An 18,676-nucleotide genomic window follows, 5' to 3' on the forward strand; every position below is an offset into this window, starting at 1 on the left:
TTGAAACTCCTATTGGCTTCCGTTGTTCTCGTTTTAAATTCTTCATCCAGTTCTTTCGTAACGGTAATTACCGACCCCAAATACTTAAAGGATTGGACTACCTCGAAGTTATAGAAGTCGTTCAGCTTTCGTCAATTAAATCTGAAACTTTTTCATTTTGAACTTTATCTCCACATATCTGGAGTGACTGTACAACTAATAAACGTTGAAACATTTTGTACTCGAAGGTAGCCATTTACATTACCGTATTTACCTTTAAGTTTATTATTTGAGCTATATGAACTTCTTTATACATTAGGCCCGAAACGTGTATATTTTCAACCATTAAAACATCTCCTGACATCCTCAAACAATTATTGATTATTATTGATACTTATGTTTCTAGCAAATCAATTGATGGTTCTACTTAAGACTCACTAATAAAAATAAAGAGGATATTTCAGTGTCAAGTCTCCGTATATTGTGGTAAATATCGCAAGTGATTTTGTTTAAATTAAATTCTTTGACAGATTTTCACTCAAGCGTCTTAAAGAGCGAAAATCAACTATATCCAAAATAGAAAATATGTAAAATACGATTGAATGATTAACTGTGAACTAACAATATATTTCTAATAATGAAAAACCTTTCAGGAAATGAATTTCAAAAAATAATTCTTTATTACGAAACCCAGACGAACTCTAATTTAATCAAATCTTGTATTTATTTGACAGGCGTTTCCGAATCGCTTACTGCACTCCTTGTTAATTTGCACGCAATCTGAGAATTATGAAAAATAAATCGAGGTTAATCGCGACTTATTATTAAACCTACGATCCCTTTACGTTTTGTAACGTGTACAATGCCTTTTCTCCACCATAACTCATCTCAGGTATCTGGGTCGGCAAAAGCATGAAAGTAAATTTGATCCTCAATGGAGGGGGTGTATCTTTTCTCTCTCTAAATATCACCAATGGTATTAAGCTCTTGAATTAGTTAAATACTTCCATCCTGACTAAGAACAGGAAAAACGACTTTCACATACGACCCCTTGATAGTCATTAAATGTCTTGCTTAGAACTAATCCACAACAAACCGGGTAATGTGTATTACCATAAGAGTGAAAAAAGCTGTGCTATGAACTGTGTCATAAAAGCACACCGTAATGATATTCAGCACACGCAATTACCTGCTTATGACAATGAAATTTTATATAACAACTAAAAAACATTTTAATTTGTGATGTCAAGAAGCTTTCTGTGCGGTGGTGTACCGAACACATAATTTTTGTATGTTTTTGTGTGTTATTATGATTGCTCAAATGTATCATGTATCATATATGAATGATTGCTGTAGTCCGAATATGTTTTTTAAAATTACTAGGGTTAATGCCATGCATAATTCTCACTGAATTTATAAATAATGTAATGTAATTGAGGTGTGAATAAGCGATTTTTTGTAGTAATCATGGAGATCATTCGAATAGAAGTGAAAGAAGTTGTTTTGAGAATGCACAAAAAGAAGAAAAAATTAGTGACGAGATCAATCAGTTGAGAATAAGTGCCCCAAAAATGTAAAAGGTCATTGAGTGACTTACTTCACTGAACTCCTCGTTGTCCAATGAAGTTTGATCTGAAATCTGTAACTGAAATAAGAAAAGACAATACATATAGCCTTGTCATAGTACGCTAATTTTGTGTCTCACCACCACTTTGCTATTGTTTTTTCCTCGTACTAATATTTGCCAATCAAGGAAAGTGGGGCTTGGCGGTGCTATTCTGTTTTGAGTACCTTACTAATTTGTCCACCATCATTTTTACAGTTGATTACACCAATAAACAATCGCACCTGCTACTTCGTGAACTGGAAATACAAAAATGTCACGTGATACAGGCCACTGAACGCTATGTTTTTTTCAACACAAAATAAAAATATTTCCTCGTCGCCACTCAAAATAAAATTCTGTGTTTACTATCCGGGGTTAAAGTAATTTCATTTGTTCTGGCTAATTTAGCTACGATTGCAAATAATTCGAATTATCATCGGTTCATTATGTAGAACAAAAAAAAATTCAACCTAAACGAAAACCACGACGCAACACATTCCTTACCTTTTTGCCATACCGTATATCCATTTGTTTGTTTATCAATTTTTTTTTGTTATATTCGCAACTCTTTGTGAATCAGACTTTTTTTTAACGAATGTTGACTAGTTACATGGCGATTGGTGATCGGAATACTCGTGTTCCATTATTAACACCGTTTTGCGGCGAACCGAAGTTTTATGGTGGGTCTTATCAATGAATTCTTTATCAACGAATAGATTAGTTCGTTACTCACACGAATGTTACAATAACGGTTGTGTCAATTAAATTGTAATTTAAATTTGAAAAAGAAAGTCAACATTCAGTTCGTTTAACGTTTTTGTTTCGTAAAAATTCTAATTGAGCGAATGTTTGATTTAGATTTCTATATTTTGCGAATATTTGTTTGTGCGAACTAATAAACTGTCGATCGACTGTGTATTCGTCGAAGTGTCTGTCGAACTATGTACACCAAAGAGTTAATGGACCATGTTTCACAGTATCTTAAGAGCATACTGGAAGCAATGCAAAATAAAGCGACGAAGGATAATGGCGGTGCTATCGATAGTGTAGATGGGAGAAGTGACGATAACAAAGGTTAATTGAATTTATATTTTCTAATGGATTGTCGTAACATATTTTATACCTACCCTGGGATGTGTAATTCACATTTTGTATTTCGGTAATAATTTGGGTGTGGCCCATTTTCAAAACGATTTTCCAGTGAAACGTTTTTAGACCGAGAGCCTGTGTGCAAATAAGTTTCTCTTCAAAGGTGTCAAAATGACGGTATTAGTGACATCTGGGAATTGCATTAGACCTACCTTTGTTTTAGGCTGCGCCGCCCAGCGCTCAAATCCAAATGTCGTAGGACAAGTGTTTCTTCCAGTTTCGGGTAGTGTAATAAAATGTCATAGGTCTCATGGTGGTCCCAGTGGTCTCATAAAGAACTTACATGGACACCGGCTCTCTGTCTACGTTACATCATAAATGCAAAAGTTTTGTGTAGAAAGGAGTTTTGCTATCAGCTGCTACTTAATTATGCCGAAAGGTCAATTCTAACGACGTTCACATTCTTAATTTCTCCATCCTTTCTTTCCCTTTCATAACATCTAGTGACAAGCGACCTTTAATTTTACGAACTCTAAGGCACAAAGATTGTTCATTAAATTAAAAAATAAATAAATACATTTTCCCATGCCACGAACAGTTCCTCTGTCAAAAAGTTTTTACAAGAAACACCGGAAGAAACACAAAGGTTTATCTAAACAGTGTAACATCATAATGAATTCTTAGAAAATTTGTGAAAGAAATAAAAATGGCAAAGCTTTACTTTATTGATAAAAAAAAGATTAAACAAACAAAGAATTTGTTCCCCCCGTGTCTATAATAAGTTAAAATGCCCAGTACTACGGTATTATGGTAACTGGATTCTATTTTTCGGTGTCTTGTGACTCCGATAAAATATAATAAACCAGCAAAGGAGTTCATTAAAATAAACCTCTAGAGTCACATAACAACGCAATGTCTGTATGCTGGGATATGTTATCGTAAAATTGGTGAGGAACGAGTAAACCGACAAATTTCTCTTTTTTTTTGTAGCACTGAAAAAAAGATAACTAATTGAGTGGAAAAACTACGATTGATATCACTGGCTCACATTGCTTATTTCCTTATCCTCATATCTCGATATTTTGTGTGATTAAAGTATTGATAATGGTTGTCTTGTTCAGTTTTGTTTAAAATAGGTAACATTTACGTTGTGTGCAACAAATTAGTTGCATCTTTGATATATTCATTCCTTTTCAACTGTGAGACACGTATATGACAATAAAGTTACAATGTTGTATATATACTTCCCGATGCTCTATAAATTAGAGAATTTATAAGACAAGAAGCAAACTAATATCTTCTGAGAACAGTTAATTTCAGTCAGTTTCAAAACTGTTACACAAAACAAAGTTAATTTAAAACGCCCAAACATGTTTTATCACATTTTGTTTATTTTATTATCTATATGGTGTTTTGGTGTATAAATTATATGCTCTGGGCTTGTTTTATACGTTCTCAAGAAAACGTTTAATTAAATTTGATTTGTTTTACGAATCAATTTTAAAGTTTGATAATTTAAAGAACGGTATAACATTCTCGAATTGTATTGTATACACTTTACATTAATACCAAGCACTATCTGTTCAACGTTGTTGAACGTTTTATCGTGTTGAATAAAAGGTGTTCAAATATATATATATACTTATGGCAATGTTCAGCAGCACATATGGCAATGATCATTCCATTCGGAATCGGGAGAGAAAAAAATATTTTCCTTTGAAGTGAAAAGGTGAGCTCCCATTGCGAAAATGATTGAAAAATTTGATGGTTTCTAAATATAGAGATTTTCGGAGATGATGATTGGGAATTCAGAAATTTTTGCTTTATAATCAAAGTCTAACGTTGGTAGTATACATCCAGAATGTATTCTTCAAGTACCATCACAGAAAGTTTCGATTTGTTTTTAGAGTGAGATGAGTCTTTACGTCTCAAGGCACAAAATTTCTATCACACGATCCCAAAGTTATTACAGGTGTAATTGATGAAACTTAGGCATGAATTTGCATCAACTGTTTTTCCACTGGTCATACAAAAAAAACTGCTCATACGTCTTCAATGGTTTTACAACTACAACGCTCGTGCGTTTAACTATATATCACCCGTAAAAACAAATTTGTTTGTATGACTGTAACACAGCTGAAGCATGTCTAAATTTCACTGACGTCCCCTGTAGCTATTGAAATTTTGAACATGTTATTTGTGTTTCTAACGAACGACAACCAAGCAACATAATGTCAAAATGCTATATTCTATTCTAACATCTCGTTGAACATCTTTTCGTTTAAAATTGAATTCATAGTCGATTTGACAAAAAAAAAATCTCTAACCGAATCGACGTATATTTCCTCGATTACACAACTAGGAAACAACTAGACAGATTCATTCAAGGGTGCATTGAGTATTATGGCAAAGTGATTGATTGCAAAATCATAATTTTGATGTTCAAATGTTTTATATTGATGTTGATACTCAGTTCGTTTCGCATTGTTATGTACTTTAAAATATACGAATCCAGTGAAAACTACAGCAACTCAGTTTTTCGTTACTTTGTTTTAAAATCGTAATTTTCGACGATAAAACAAAAGTTCGGGAGGTTATTGCTCGAACACTACTTCTCTCATAATCCCCATTTTGCTACTTGATATGTTATTCAAACCGACAACGAACATTCCTCTTCAAATCCAACCCAGCATAAAACATACATGTACTTGTAACCAGACGCTTTTCGTTTCATGTCTATCCGATTGACCTGCCGGTGACATAAATCAATGACCTAGTCAATGTCGCTTATAAAGCCACTTTCCAATTGGAGTACGTATGTCTGCGTAAATTCGTGTGGAATAATATTGAGTTTAATGATTATTCCTTTGGAGCGAATATGCCAGCAAAAAAAACAGGCTACCCCATCTGGTATTTTTCCTGAAATTTTGGGAAAAGCATTTTGGATCGATATGCACATACCACAATAGATATATTATAAATCGTTGCCCGTAAGCGTTCCAAAAATCTCATTTTGGCTTCGATTCCCATTTTAAAATGAAATCGAATAATGTTGAAACGCAGTGTGGTATGCATATTGCTTTCAATATACGTTTTGCATAGCAAATATTTTACGTCTCTTTAAATTTTGAGATGAGTTCTTTTTAAAGAGATAACTAATTGTGAAAACGTGCCATTTCGAATAAGCAAAGTCTCACTTCTTTTTTCTCACTTCCATTAATATTGTCAGGCTTTACATCAAATGCGCTTTCAGTTGTCATTTTATAGTAGCCAAATACAATACCTCATTCTGAAAAGCATTTATCGATTTTACAGTCATCATTAGTGGAACGAAGGAAATGTTTTCACCCTAGTTATTACATTGTCGAAAACAGCCCATCCTCTTACCAAAGACGTTCTATTAAAGAAGATAGATCGATAAATTTATTGAATCGGTTCTGAGGTACATCACAAAATTCAACATTAGTAATCCATGGAATCGAACATTGTTGATAGGAGGGTTGATCGGTGCCAAGCCATTAAAGTTTTGAGATTCATTTTGGAGGATTATGTCTCTGTAAGGGCAAGGAAAGGGAAGAAAGGCTGCTTGATATGGATTGGAATCACATCAGAAGAGTAGTGAATTTACCGGCTTGAACAACCATTTGACGAGGACGGTATCTCCAACGATCTCAAATGAATCTTCGGCTTAGAGGAGGAAACGTACGTTCACGCCATCTGTGAATTCCCAAAATATTTACTTTTGAGACTCTTGAAGACATGTGGTTTAAACTTCTAAAGTGCCCACGCCGAAACCTATCGCGCTAAAAGAAGCAAAGGATCACTTGATGTGTATTTCATGGTCTTAAAACAGACCATCCCAACCTGATTTATTTAAGGATTACATCTGCCTCTTTAAAACAATTAAATGAAATCTTGGAACCGTTCATAAATTACGCACAGAAAAAAGACGAAATCAGCGCAGATACCGTCTCCTACGTACGCAAAATATATGTACGTTTCCCAGCATCATAAGCTATTATGACACAAAGCTGTATTGGTTTTCTTATGAAGTATGAAGAGTAGAATGTAGATCTTGCCAATATGTCAAAGACCGAGATACATTTTTTTGTTCAAATAATTCGTTCAATTTATTAGAGAGCCAAAACTGTTAACGTATTAACTACATGTCCATTTGGTATCTCAGCATACAATTTAATCTTTATCGTTAAGACACATTTCTCAAGTGGAATCTTAAATTTTTATTTTTATTTTTTTGTTACAACCGGTCATATATCTAGATGTAATATGATGGTTGCTTATTCTCATTCACTTTATACGACTTCCTCAATAACTTCTAAATAGAAAAGTAACCCAACTCAAACGAATATTAACAAAGTTTAGTCTCCATTGAGCCCCGGTAGAGACGATTCTTTTATAAATGATTTTTTTTTTCTAATTAAATCTGCAAGAAAGAACTTGATCTTATCATAACATTTTACACGAACTATGTGTGTTTGACTTTGAATTTATATTTTATATTTGTTCGTTCAGTTTGTGGTTTCTTTCAATGCTTATAGTTGTGATACAATTTATTGCGCTCCTTTCTGGTTCCATTGGTCTATCTCTCCTCTGTATGTGCTTGCCACCGTATACATAATAAAATGTATCATTTTCCGTAGTAGACGTCGCTCCATCACTTCAGCGAATTGTTGATGTGTATACATAAAATTGAATACCGAGGTGGAAGGGAAATTCACTCAGACGTTTGATTGGACTTAATTTGCTTCATGTAATAATGTAAAATTTATGAAAATATTAAATTAAAGTGTAATGCAATAACTTACTGGCAAAATTAATTTGAATGCCGTGAAAATCAATGAAAATTTTAACCTCTATGGTGTCATGCCGTCATGCGCACCTGTTTAACACGGAACTATTAGACAATTAACTGTGATTTTTATGAATGTAATTTTCTGTCGATAAAAATCTGCATAAAATTTCGTTTTACAAAGTCAATTGTTCTGTTCGTTTGCGGAAGATTCAATTGTCTTTCGTACAATTGAGGGGTTCTTTGACTTTTCTTATTGTAATTAAGTTCTTTGTTTGTCAATATTTTTAATTCTGTTCGGGAGATGGGACTCCTGATTTCTTATTTTCAGTGTTTTGTTTTTTGGGTAAAATATACGCATAAAAAGTGCTCGTCCCATTTATTTTTCTGGCCGATGTGTCAGTGACTTATTAATGGAGCTCCTGGGGTAATCTGGAGCTTAGGAATGTATTTTTATAAAAAAAAAGTTACTATTAAGGGTTGAACGGCCGGTTACGAGCCCTCGGACCAATTACGAGCACTGAAAGAAAAAATCGAGTCACTTACATGTTTGCCTGAAAGAGATAAAATAAAGGGGGCTTGTAACCGGCCTTCTTACCCTATGACCGATTTTATAATAAATTTTCGTTTATTTGCTTTAATCAACCAATCTCTTTTCAATGAGCTGCTTATAGATGGGTCGTTGCATGCATATTGTGTCTATAAAAATTCTATCAAACCTTTCATCACACCACACACATCACACTTAGAATTAATTTGTAATGCACAATGTAAATTCCTTTAAATGTGTAATTCAATCCAGCAACTATGCTGTTGCTGCTGAACAATTGTGGTAATTTTTCCACATTCACGACCATCATAAAATATTTATTGCGGGTTACGGTTCATGTGACAAATGAAATCTGATCATTTGAATGACCTTGATTTGGTTGATATTAAATTTCTTTATTTTCAATGGAATGTAGAGTATGTAACCGTCTGTTGTAGGGTTTTAGTGCGGCGTTGAGAGTTTATCGACCTGTGAATTAGAAACTTACTAGAAACAATATCATGACTAATGTGGCTAATGTGGCTCTCCTTTCTTTTACTTTTCCAATCGTTGTTAATTTGAGTTTAATTAGGTGTTGTGTGCCTAGCATTTACGAAATTGTATTTTAGGTCAGCTACCTGCCAATCGATTTAGTACTACAGTTATTTTGCAACAATTTGTATTTCGCAATTTAACACTGATACACTCTGATTTTGGTGTAAACAGAAAACAGTAAATTAGATTGTTTGGTTTATAGTACTACCTATACCGAGAGTGTGCAAGAAATCCATAAACAAAAACAAGCCAGTTCAGCAAAACACTGCACTTTTCTTTAAACTTAGTTTGTGGCTGATTATAGTCGGATCGAGTGGATTTAATGTTTCTAACTTTTCTTTCTTTTCTTTTTTTCAGAGAGTGTGCGGGCGTTACTAGGTCGTCACACAAAAATACTTGTTAAGTATATGATAAAGTTAGAAACGAAAGGTGACAAAACCGAAAACAGGGTGCTGGTAAGTAAAAACAATTTTCATTTGAATCAACCCTTAAAACCTTTTTTTTTAAACAAACACCACCTTACCATTGAGAAATATGTGTACGTATACATATTCACCACATTTTTCATCGTCAGCAGCGGTGTACAGTTTGTAGCTCTTCAAAACGTATACACGTAACAACAAATCCTTTGAATTTATTTTTTATGTAAAAAAAAGTCTACGGAGATTTTCTCTATGGCATATTGTTTTGATGAAATAACTCCTTTTGAATTTGAAGTACATAATCTCCACGTAAATTATGCAACAAATTTCGCCAAAATGGAGAATATATAACGAAAAGGTTGATGACTACATCACCTTGATGACATAGTAACGTCAGATTTTATTGAGACCAAAAACTCGTAAATTATAAAGCAGCTACGAAACACTTCCAGTACTCCATCGAGAGACGTAGAAAAAAAATTGTTTCACCTCTGTTTACCACGTTCATTTAACACTTGAAACTCGTAATTAGCTGTTCAGAGAAAAAAAAGTGCTCAAAAATTTGACGGTATACAGTAATCAATCTCATAATTGTAATTGAAGTGTTGTTTAGTCGGTTTCAAAGGTAATTATTAATCTCATCATACTAAACAAGTTCTCTACCCAACTTACCATTATGTATAGTTATATGCGGACCATGTTTATACCGAGCATTGATTCGGTTCATGACATTAAACAAATAAAAACAAAAATCATTCCGAAACTATTATCCAATTCGAGGCTGTTCCATTTCGACAAAATATACCTCGTTTCCGGTTAGCTTTTGAGATAAAAAAAAATGAAACATGCTAAAGTATATTTCGTTTTACCTTTTGAGGCGTAGTTTGAAGAGTGCACTTCGTGGCACAAAATTCTTTTATAATATGTGTGTGTGTATCCGCTAGTCATCTGCTATCGACAAAGATGACAAAAGTAAAAGATGAAACTGTATAGAAAAATGAATGTTGAAAATAATGAAGTAATAGATTCTATTTAATTTAGAAATAGAATTCACTACTTACGTCGCCATAGTTCAATGTTGTATGACTAACGTATTACACTAGTGCGCGCAATAAATGATTTGCAAGTCTTTTTTTGCTCTAGTACAAAAATCAAATTGTATCACACACAGGGCCTATTTTAAGGAATTTAATTTCCAAAAATTTTCAAAATTTCACAAATTTCAGAAAAATTCTTAAAATTTCCAAATTTTGTTTTCTGTTAGATCTCATTCCAAAGTAATCAGTTAAGCTCAAAGAGATGAAAAACAACTAAAAAGGCAGTAAAAACAAAATTTACGATGCAATCTTTTGTGTTTTTAGATAAAATGACGAAAAGTGATGGAAAAATTTAAGAATTTTTGGAAATTTAATTTCCTTAAAATAGGCCCTGATCAACATGATATCAATAGCACAATATGACTTACTTCGACTTACTTGCATAAAACATTGAACCCAACATGAATCGTATGCTGGTTATTCATTCATTTCACTCGATGTGCTCTCAACCAGAGGCGAAGCTGACATCTACGATAAAATATCTTCATACATCTCTTGTTACATAAAGAACTATTTATCAGACAAGCGAAGACAGATTTTATCGTTTCCGATGGTATGACCTTGAGCAACAAAAAATGTACGAACTCTAAAAAATAGTTAACGGGTACCAAGTGGTACCCTTTGATCGAATTTTTAAATCAAGATACCCCCTGTTACCACGACAGAGTAAAGTAAACTAGGTAAAAGCAGTGGAGGCAAATGGATTCAACTCTATTCAAATTCTAAAAATTGGTTATATTTGTGGATTTTTGCAAAAAAAAATACCATGTAGCCTAAGGGTTGAACCATACGTAAATTTTGTTTGGTCTGCGTCGAGTATATTACATTGCTGAGCGTACTGAAATGTAGCTTTATCAAATTGTATCACCCGCGGTAATCAAACAATTTACGCCAGGTCATTGCATACCAACATTCAGTGTGGTGATATTTTACATTCACCAAAAATTTATCAAACATCCGCTAAAACTGTTCGTACACATTGAAGAATCGATAAAAATATGAAATATGTCCGTCATTTTCGCAATAAATGTTTGGAGTATCTCATTCTTACTTATATTAGAGTGGCAATATAAGGTGGAAATGGTGTCTATGGCTTAAAAACGATTCAACGTTAAACCTACTAAGCAAACACAATTCGGTTGTTACTAAATAATTGTGAGAATGAGCAGATGTTAACCTAATGAAACACATTTTTATAATAATAATATCAAGAGACTAAATTATAGGTTTCGTGTACAATGAAATAAATTTTCTTGGATTTTTTTAAATGTTTACTGGAAAGAGTTATCTTAATGGAGGAATCTTCGTGCTGTGGCCTTGGTATGAGGTATACACTTCCTAAATGTTGTACCGTAGGACAGTTAATCATTTTCGAATTCCCTAATTGTTTCGCAGGTGTGAGAGTTTTGCCAATAGTAGGAAATTATCTGAACCAAAAAATGTAAGCCCATATTTCCCAAATTGCCTAAACATCAATTAAAAGCTTTGGTTCGTTTTATTGATGCTATAATGGGTGCAATATTATTTTCTGAAAATTTTATTTTTAAATTAGGCTGCTCGTAAACATTGTGTCATCTATTTTGGTAGACAAACAATTCCAATTTGCAATTCCAAAACGAGAACAGTATCACTCTCTGTATCTTTTGCTGTATATCTACGAAAATACACTTATCTGTGAAATGTTTATTCGTTTGCTGCTGTGTCGCCATTAAAGTAGAAATATGAATTTGCATATTGCGACTATACAATTACATCATTTCGGAAAGTCACAACTCCGGACTTAGCACAATGGAAAATACCGGTATTTCCGTGAAAATTGAAAATATTTCCACGTTTTGATACTAAAAACAATAGACACCAAATAACTTAATCCTGGACGAGACGTACATCCTACATTGCTGTGTGGAATAACGCACCATTCCTAAACATAATTTCCGGAATTCGCTTCAAGCCGGCTACAGTTTTACCGTTCAAAATTCAAGGTTGTATAATGTACAAAATATGTTCGCCACTTTTCACCACAGTGTATATGAGATAACTAATCGATAAGTAATTGTACATTTTGTATATTGCTGGCGCCGAATATTATTAGATTTTTATGTTGTGCACATCGGAAACAGGATTTATTCAAATTGAACTCTGGCGTTTCGCTTACGTTGTAATATCCGAATAGATTTTTCCGTTGTTGTTGCTGTACGATGTTCGTTGATGCCGTTGAAGAACTTTGTAAAATTCTTTTATTTCAACGATGTCTCTTTTATGGTTGCATGTTATACGTTTTCTGCCAATGCTTTTCTTGTTCAGAATAAAATCCAGACTGAGTCGTCTTTTAATTGGCTAAATTATGAAATTGAATATTGGATAAGGGGAATAACGTAATAATGTCCCGAAGTTTATACGTCGAACGCATTTGGTATAACAACAACGATTTAATTTGTGTTTTTTGGGGAAATTTTTTTGATTTAATTTATTCAAAAATATGATAAGATAAAAGCTTTAGGGATAAATACGTTTTTGAACGTTTTAAACAATAACAATTTCAAATACACCGCCTGAGAATACTGCTCTTGAATCGCTAGCACTTACAGGATGGATTTGTCAAATGTAAACACTTCAAAATTTCATCCAACACATCAAAAACAATTAAATAATTTTTTGGGGTGGGGAGAATTTCCGAATGAAATTATGAATTCTCATATTTTGTTTAACACTTCATAAGGTACCATTATTGCGACGCTCAAATTAGATGGTCCTCAATTGTTACGCTCGTACGAAGTAAGGTGAAGTGTGCTCACTCTTTCGAAACATTCTTTAAGCCGTAAAATCTTAAAATTTGATGTATTTTCGAAGTAAAATAGGAGTAGTGATGGTTATATACCACTAAGAAATAGTAGATTAAGTCCTTTTTTGGTACTTTTTATTTTGCTTGTGGGAAACGTTGTGCTTACCTCAGTAAAAAAGTTGAAAATTGAATTTTCTCAGGTGACAACACAATCGAAATTTAATTTCCAACTTTTCTTCCATTGTTGAACAAATAGCTATTTCATGTGTGCGGTACACTCAAAATGCCATGAGAAAATGACGTTTTCCGACGATCGGCCGAATGACATTTCTAATGAGAAAACATTCGCTTCGCTATGGTCGCAAAACATCACTCTCATTGGAATTACCCATTTTTCCCCTCGGTAAACAATTAGCTATTGAAAACGATGATATTGATTCGGTGAGTGTCAAAACGTGTATAGCGGGTGTTTGATCATTTAGAAGTTTGAACAGAAAAGAAGCTTTGCATGGAATCATACTTTTCGTTCCATTTCACCGAGTGAATCTTCGCTTTGGAGGTCACTTTTGATATTTTTCATCTTAAGTAGACTGAAGTAATTTCAATACCGATACTATAACCATAGGGTTCTATGGGTATTTGTCACTGCGGATTTTTAAATTCAGGATGACAGTCTTATCTCTGAAAACATGGAGATAAAGCGCCTTAACCTGGCCTTAAAATTTACCTTTTATAGAGATTTTGATGACAATTCAGTTTTGACGTTCAGTATGGGTTTACTTCGGGCGGGATTACTCAGGATAAATCAGAGTTCAAAGTTAGTAGACAAATAAACCTTGATATTGACGGTAATAAATTGGGGTGAGCTTTTTATGTGTAGGTAGCAACGTCGACAGTGGAGTAATGAACACGTGTGAAAATGTGTAAAACCCGTGACCGCTTCCATTCGGAAAATACAGAACAAATTCCATAATATATTAGTAAGACATATCGTGCTAGGTACGAACGAATCACCGCTTCCGCATACAAAATATTTGTTTTCATTTTCATTGCATTTTTTGCAGTGGATAGTTTTGCGTACGAAGCGTGCTTCAAAATTTATGTTTGTTTTTTTTTGCCTTGTTCATACAAATTATTCCAGTAAAAACTCCAAGTGAATCCATTATCATTGACCTTTTGCAACACATGCGTTTTCATTTTTAATTCGAACTGGCAACTGTTTACTCAACTTACACTCTGCTAGTGTATTCAATTCAGTTTCAATTGCCTGTGATTCACTCAATTTTATTAGTAACATTACATTCATAGAACATACTCACAATGGATTTCATAACAATAAACAAACTATGAGACAAAACAATAATAAACTTGCATGTTATCGTAAATTCCAGACATATATCGTTATTCATAGCATATGTGGGCCGTTAGTTGAGTAAATATTTTTATTTCCTAAAACCCGTAATGAGTGTATCTAGCGATATAAATAATGTACTCGAGCTCGAGGACTAACCTTCTCTCTGGATGTAAATTGATTGTAAATGGGAAAAGAGATTTTAATTTTCTTTTCTATTTTTAAAGCACTCGATAATTGATTCATTCCCCAAAATAATGAAGGGTCATTTAATGTTAGTGTTTACATAAATCGACTCTAATCAACGCCGGTTTACTGCGCCATCGTAATGCAATGAGCAATGAAACGGTTTCTTCGTTTAGTTTATCATTTTCTTGGTAATGTTATGTGGTAGAGTGTTAATTCAAATGATAAAGTCTATGATTAATGGTACAAGAAAGAAATGATTTATGATTTTACTTTAATTGATTAATTGTTAGCATATAATAAAAACACGTACACACCAAAGATTTATTTCTCGATTTTACCGGTAAAAAGAACTTAATTTGAAAAAAAAAAAAAAAACGAAACTTTGCCCATTGAGATTTCAAGGAAAGTTTTTTGATAAAAACAAAAAGAATAAACGAACCATGAAATAGCTAAATTAAATTAATGAACAAAAAGAAACACTCGATCGCGAAATGAAGAAAAAAAAAATAAATTTTTCTACTTGATACGTTCCACGATTTTGCCGTTTGATTACCGGCGAAGAATGTGTTGATGTTCCAGTTACTTCTCTCTACACACAACTTAATTTCTAAGTGTTTTTTTTGTGTGTGTTCGAATTGAATTTTTATTTCTCTCAAATAAACAAATTGAAAATCATAAAAAAAGAAGATTAAAATGTCTTATTGGTCTCAATTTGTTTATCAATGAACTTTCCAAAAACTTATGTTAATTGTATAATGCGGTCATAAGCGGACCGCACACGCTTCACATAAAAGACATTGTGTTTTCTTAACTGTGTATACTGTTGTCGATTGTCTTAATACAAAATCGTAGAAAATTGACTAGACACTCATAATACTGCAATGCTCTTCCATTGACTACATATCCCTTGAGATCTTTAACGAAGAGTAAACTTTGATTGAATTACTGTTTATAGTTGAATTCCCGTAGTCGTCACTTTATAAGACTTTGTCGGATCGTTCATTTCAAAGCAGTGTTCCCTTATTAAGTTAGTTGAAACTCGCTTCTCTTTACTTTGTGTACATGAGATTTCATGGGAATTAGTGGACGTTTCCTTTAGAAATTTCTTAATTAATCGTATCACGAAGGTGTTGATTTTGGAAATATTAATTCGATTTTCAAAATTCATTGATTCAATTCATTAAAATCTGCAATTTTTATTTACTTTCAGGTGTTCACACCAGTTAGGATATACTTGCTGATTGCAAAAGTACCGACAAAGGTAAGTAAATACATTGGATGGCATGTTATCCAGAGAAATGATAACGAGTGGCGTTGCTGCAGCAGTGGCGCCTTCTGTTATCATTTCTCTGATTTTGTATGTGTAAACTTAGAAATTTTGTAATCACAGAAATCCTTTGTTTTTTCTCATTCTCTTTACAGATAGACTGCCATTTTCATTATTTAGATATACAATCGGTGGAAAGTAAAAAGCCAACGCATTTTTCAATTGTTACGAACGATAGAACGTATTCGTTTTTAACCACAGGGGATGCCGGAAATTTTAGTTCGGTAGGAAACTTTTTAGATTTTTTTTTACTAGAAAAAGTTTCATTAACCACTGAATACTATCGCACAGATTTGCTTATTCGCTCGATAAGTTTATTGAACGAATGGCTATAGAAACTCATTGTATTGTGAAAACGGATCCATACATGTGAATAATACTCTTCCAACAATGTTTTTTCATTCCAGAATGCGGATGTAATTCTTACGGATTTGGCATCTGCAATAAAGCAAATATTTCCAACAGTTCCTCTGAAATATATAATAAGAAAAGTGAGTATAATCGATTTGTAATTTATATTTTGTAAGTGGAAGCAGGTAATATTGATAAATCGTCGTAATATACCGAATTTTGTACGAGAAGAGTGGATTCGGATCGGTTTCTTATTTATTGTGAATTTCATCGATTCGGGGTGCTTGTATTTCGGAGGACTTATCTTATTTATAGAAAACTTACAAAATGTTCGCATTTCTGTCGTCAATTTATGAACCAATTTCTCTGTACCCTTTTTTCCCACCAATGGGACCCTTTCAACTAAACATTAATAACCACAAAACGGTTCCAATGCTTTCACCCGTAGAAATATGATCTACGTTTGTATGCGTCATCGTATAAATGGAATTTAAGTGGAACACTTTCCTTAATTTATCAAACACAAAAAAAACATCTGCAAAACAGAGGCAGAATATCGCGTTGTGAAGTATACTTAATATTCGCCAATTAACATTTAAAAAAATGTATCTCAACTGATCTGACCCGTGACAAGTAATTTGACTAGTTATTAAGACCAATTAATGAGCTGTACTAATACGAATCGAACCTCTAAAACACAAAACACCGCAAAAATTGTTCCTAATTCGTCCACATTAGTCAATGATATTTCTGCTAAATCGCATTACAATCAATTACAATTAATTGCTTCGCTTAAATGAATTTTATTTCGCACATGAATGACTAGGAAATCGGTGAATTCAGTTGATTAAATATAAAAAAAATGTACGCAGGCAGAACATGTTGCGTGAGAGAAGGAGAGTGTTCATGAGAGTTTTTATGAAATTTACAAGTTCAGTTTGGTTGTTTGTTTGTTTTATTTTCACTTTTTATATTTAGCCGAGCTTGTTCATTTACATTTTTTTCTTTCTTCGCATCAGGTCGAAATCCAACCAGCAGAACGTGAAACAATTTTTTCAGATGAATTACGTCCTTCTGATCCTCGAAATGTGGGCCCCTGCGGTGGTTTTAGTACACAGTATGCATGTATGTGCGACTTTCACGGTGTTCCTTACAGGTTCGTAGTAAAGCTTTACATCTTCCCATTCATATTCTTGTCGTGTTTCAACCGACATGATGCGATTATTGTGTGTACGGTAATTGAATTTTTAATAAATTTGGTTTTTGTTTTTTCCTTTGTTGTTCGTGGCAATAGAGAAGAGGTAGCTTGGGATATTGATACTATTTATCTGTCGCACGACACAAGGATATTAAATTTGAGAGATTTTGATCATTTGGAGTCGAAGTAAGAAGTCTATTTATATTGAAACGTTTGAACGAATTTTCTAACATTAAGTGGTGTGTTACATTGAATGTATAGGGACTTGATGGCCATTGTGTCTGCCCTGGAATACAACACATTCTTTCGGGGACTGAAAGTGTCACATTCAAGGCTGTCGCATGAGACTTTGGACCGAATTTTACATGTACTACGACGTTCGATGTGGCTGGAGGAGCTACACTTAGAGGCATTAGGATTAAGGTGACCGACTAATACACAATGGCTTGAAACGGATTTTTAAAAAAAATGTTTCTGATTACAGAGCGGATTTTCTTCATAAATTAGCTGTATCTGTGATCACAAATAACAACCCTGCACTTCAGACCATTGATTTAAGCCATAATCTTATCGAAGATAAAGGTAAGGATTTCTCACGATTTATTTTCTTCATGTTTATGTAAATCACACACCAACATACAGAGGAAATTGTCATCGAAAAAGTATGTCGTTTTCGATATTGAGTGGTATAGAGAAACCAACAACAGTGATGACTGAGAAAATTAGCATTTCTTTGTGCGATTAGTTCGCCGTTTATTCGATTCACGTCAAACGTCTTTATAATATTAGCTGTTCGGTTGAATGATTGTTGATCGCAACCGGAATAATTGAAATATTTCTGGGTGCATCTTGAAATGATTGGCAAATTTTTGTTATTGTTTCAATGATGAACCAGCATCATTCATAAATTTTGTCTCAAAGATTTTCTTTTATTTATGAATGGACTATCGCCGCTGTCAAACAATTGTACGATCAATAAATCGAAACACAAACAATTCTCTGTTGAATCGACTTGACTTGACAATATCAGCGATACTAAAAACAATCGAGTCTTTGTGTAATTTAGTTCGAAATACGAATCAATGCATAGCATGCAGTTACTGTAATTTAGTCGATCAAACAACAATACAGTTAGTTGGGCTTCCGCACCTTTAGTTGAAATGGTTGGGTTTCGGTTTAAAAATTTAAAAGTAAAAACAAAAATTGGTTTGTTCTTCTTCCGTACTTGGTTCGGTTGATAAATAATTTTATCAAAATGCTCCTTGAAATGGAGCTACAAAATTTGACTCTTACGCAGCACCTTTGAAATTCAGTTATCAATCACCGTTTCCTCGAACTAAATAGAAAGAAATAAAACCGAGACCTCGATTGGACTATCGAAAGTTGGACCC

The 18,676-nt window shown here is 33.5% G+C and overlaps 1 protein-coding gene and 1 long non-coding RNA gene across 8 annotated transcripts in view; one reads left to right on the plus strand and one right to left on the minus strand.

The window, feature by feature from the left end:
* LOC119079981 (F-actin-uncapping protein LRRC16A) overlaps window positions 1-18,676 on the plus strand; it is a 31,337-nt gene that overhangs the window by 4,824 nt on the left and 7,837 nt on the right. For 3 of the 6 annotated variants that reach the window (XM_037188136.1, XM_037188134.1, XM_037188137.1), the window contains exons 2-9: window positions 8,926-9,023; window positions 15,620-15,670; window positions 15,832-15,960; window positions 16,144-16,227; window positions 17,107-17,243; window positions 17,382-17,471; window positions 17,547-17,708; window positions 17,770-17,867. In XM_037188136.1, coding sequence (XP_037044031.1) covers window positions 8,926-9,023; window positions 15,620-15,670; window positions 15,832-15,960; window positions 16,144-16,227; window positions 17,107-17,243; window positions 17,382-17,471; window positions 17,547-17,708; window positions 17,770-17,867 — 849 coding nt within the window. Of the gene's footprint in view, window positions 1-2,333; window positions 2,660-8,925; window positions 9,024-15,619; window positions 15,671-15,831; window positions 15,961-16,143; window positions 16,228-17,106; window positions 17,244-17,381; window positions 17,472-17,546; window positions 17,709-17,769; window positions 17,868-18,676 lie in introns of those variants that run through there. The other 3 variants (XM_037188132.1, XM_037188133.1, XM_037188135.1) reach the window with 2 other exon arrangements.
* On the minus strand, window positions 664-2,283 carry LOC119080123. Of its 2 annotated transcripts, XR_005088277.1 has the most exons (4): window positions 2,090-2,283; window positions 1,685-1,842; window positions 1,577-1,624; window positions 664-759 (listed from the first exon to the last, which is right to left on the minus strand). It is a non-coding gene; the product is annotated as an uncharacterized LOC119080123 (long non-coding RNA). The 2 variants fall into 2 exon arrangements; XR_005088276.1 differs by having other exon boundaries at window positions 1,685-2,283.

Source organism: Bradysia coprophila, unplaced genomic scaffold (assembly GCF_014529535.1).
Source record: "Bradysia coprophila strain Holo2 unplaced genomic scaffold, BU_Bcop_v1 contig_350, whole genome shotgun sequence".
Lineage (NCBI taxonomy): Eukaryota > Metazoa > Arthropoda > Insecta > Diptera > Sciaridae > Bradysia > Bradysia coprophila.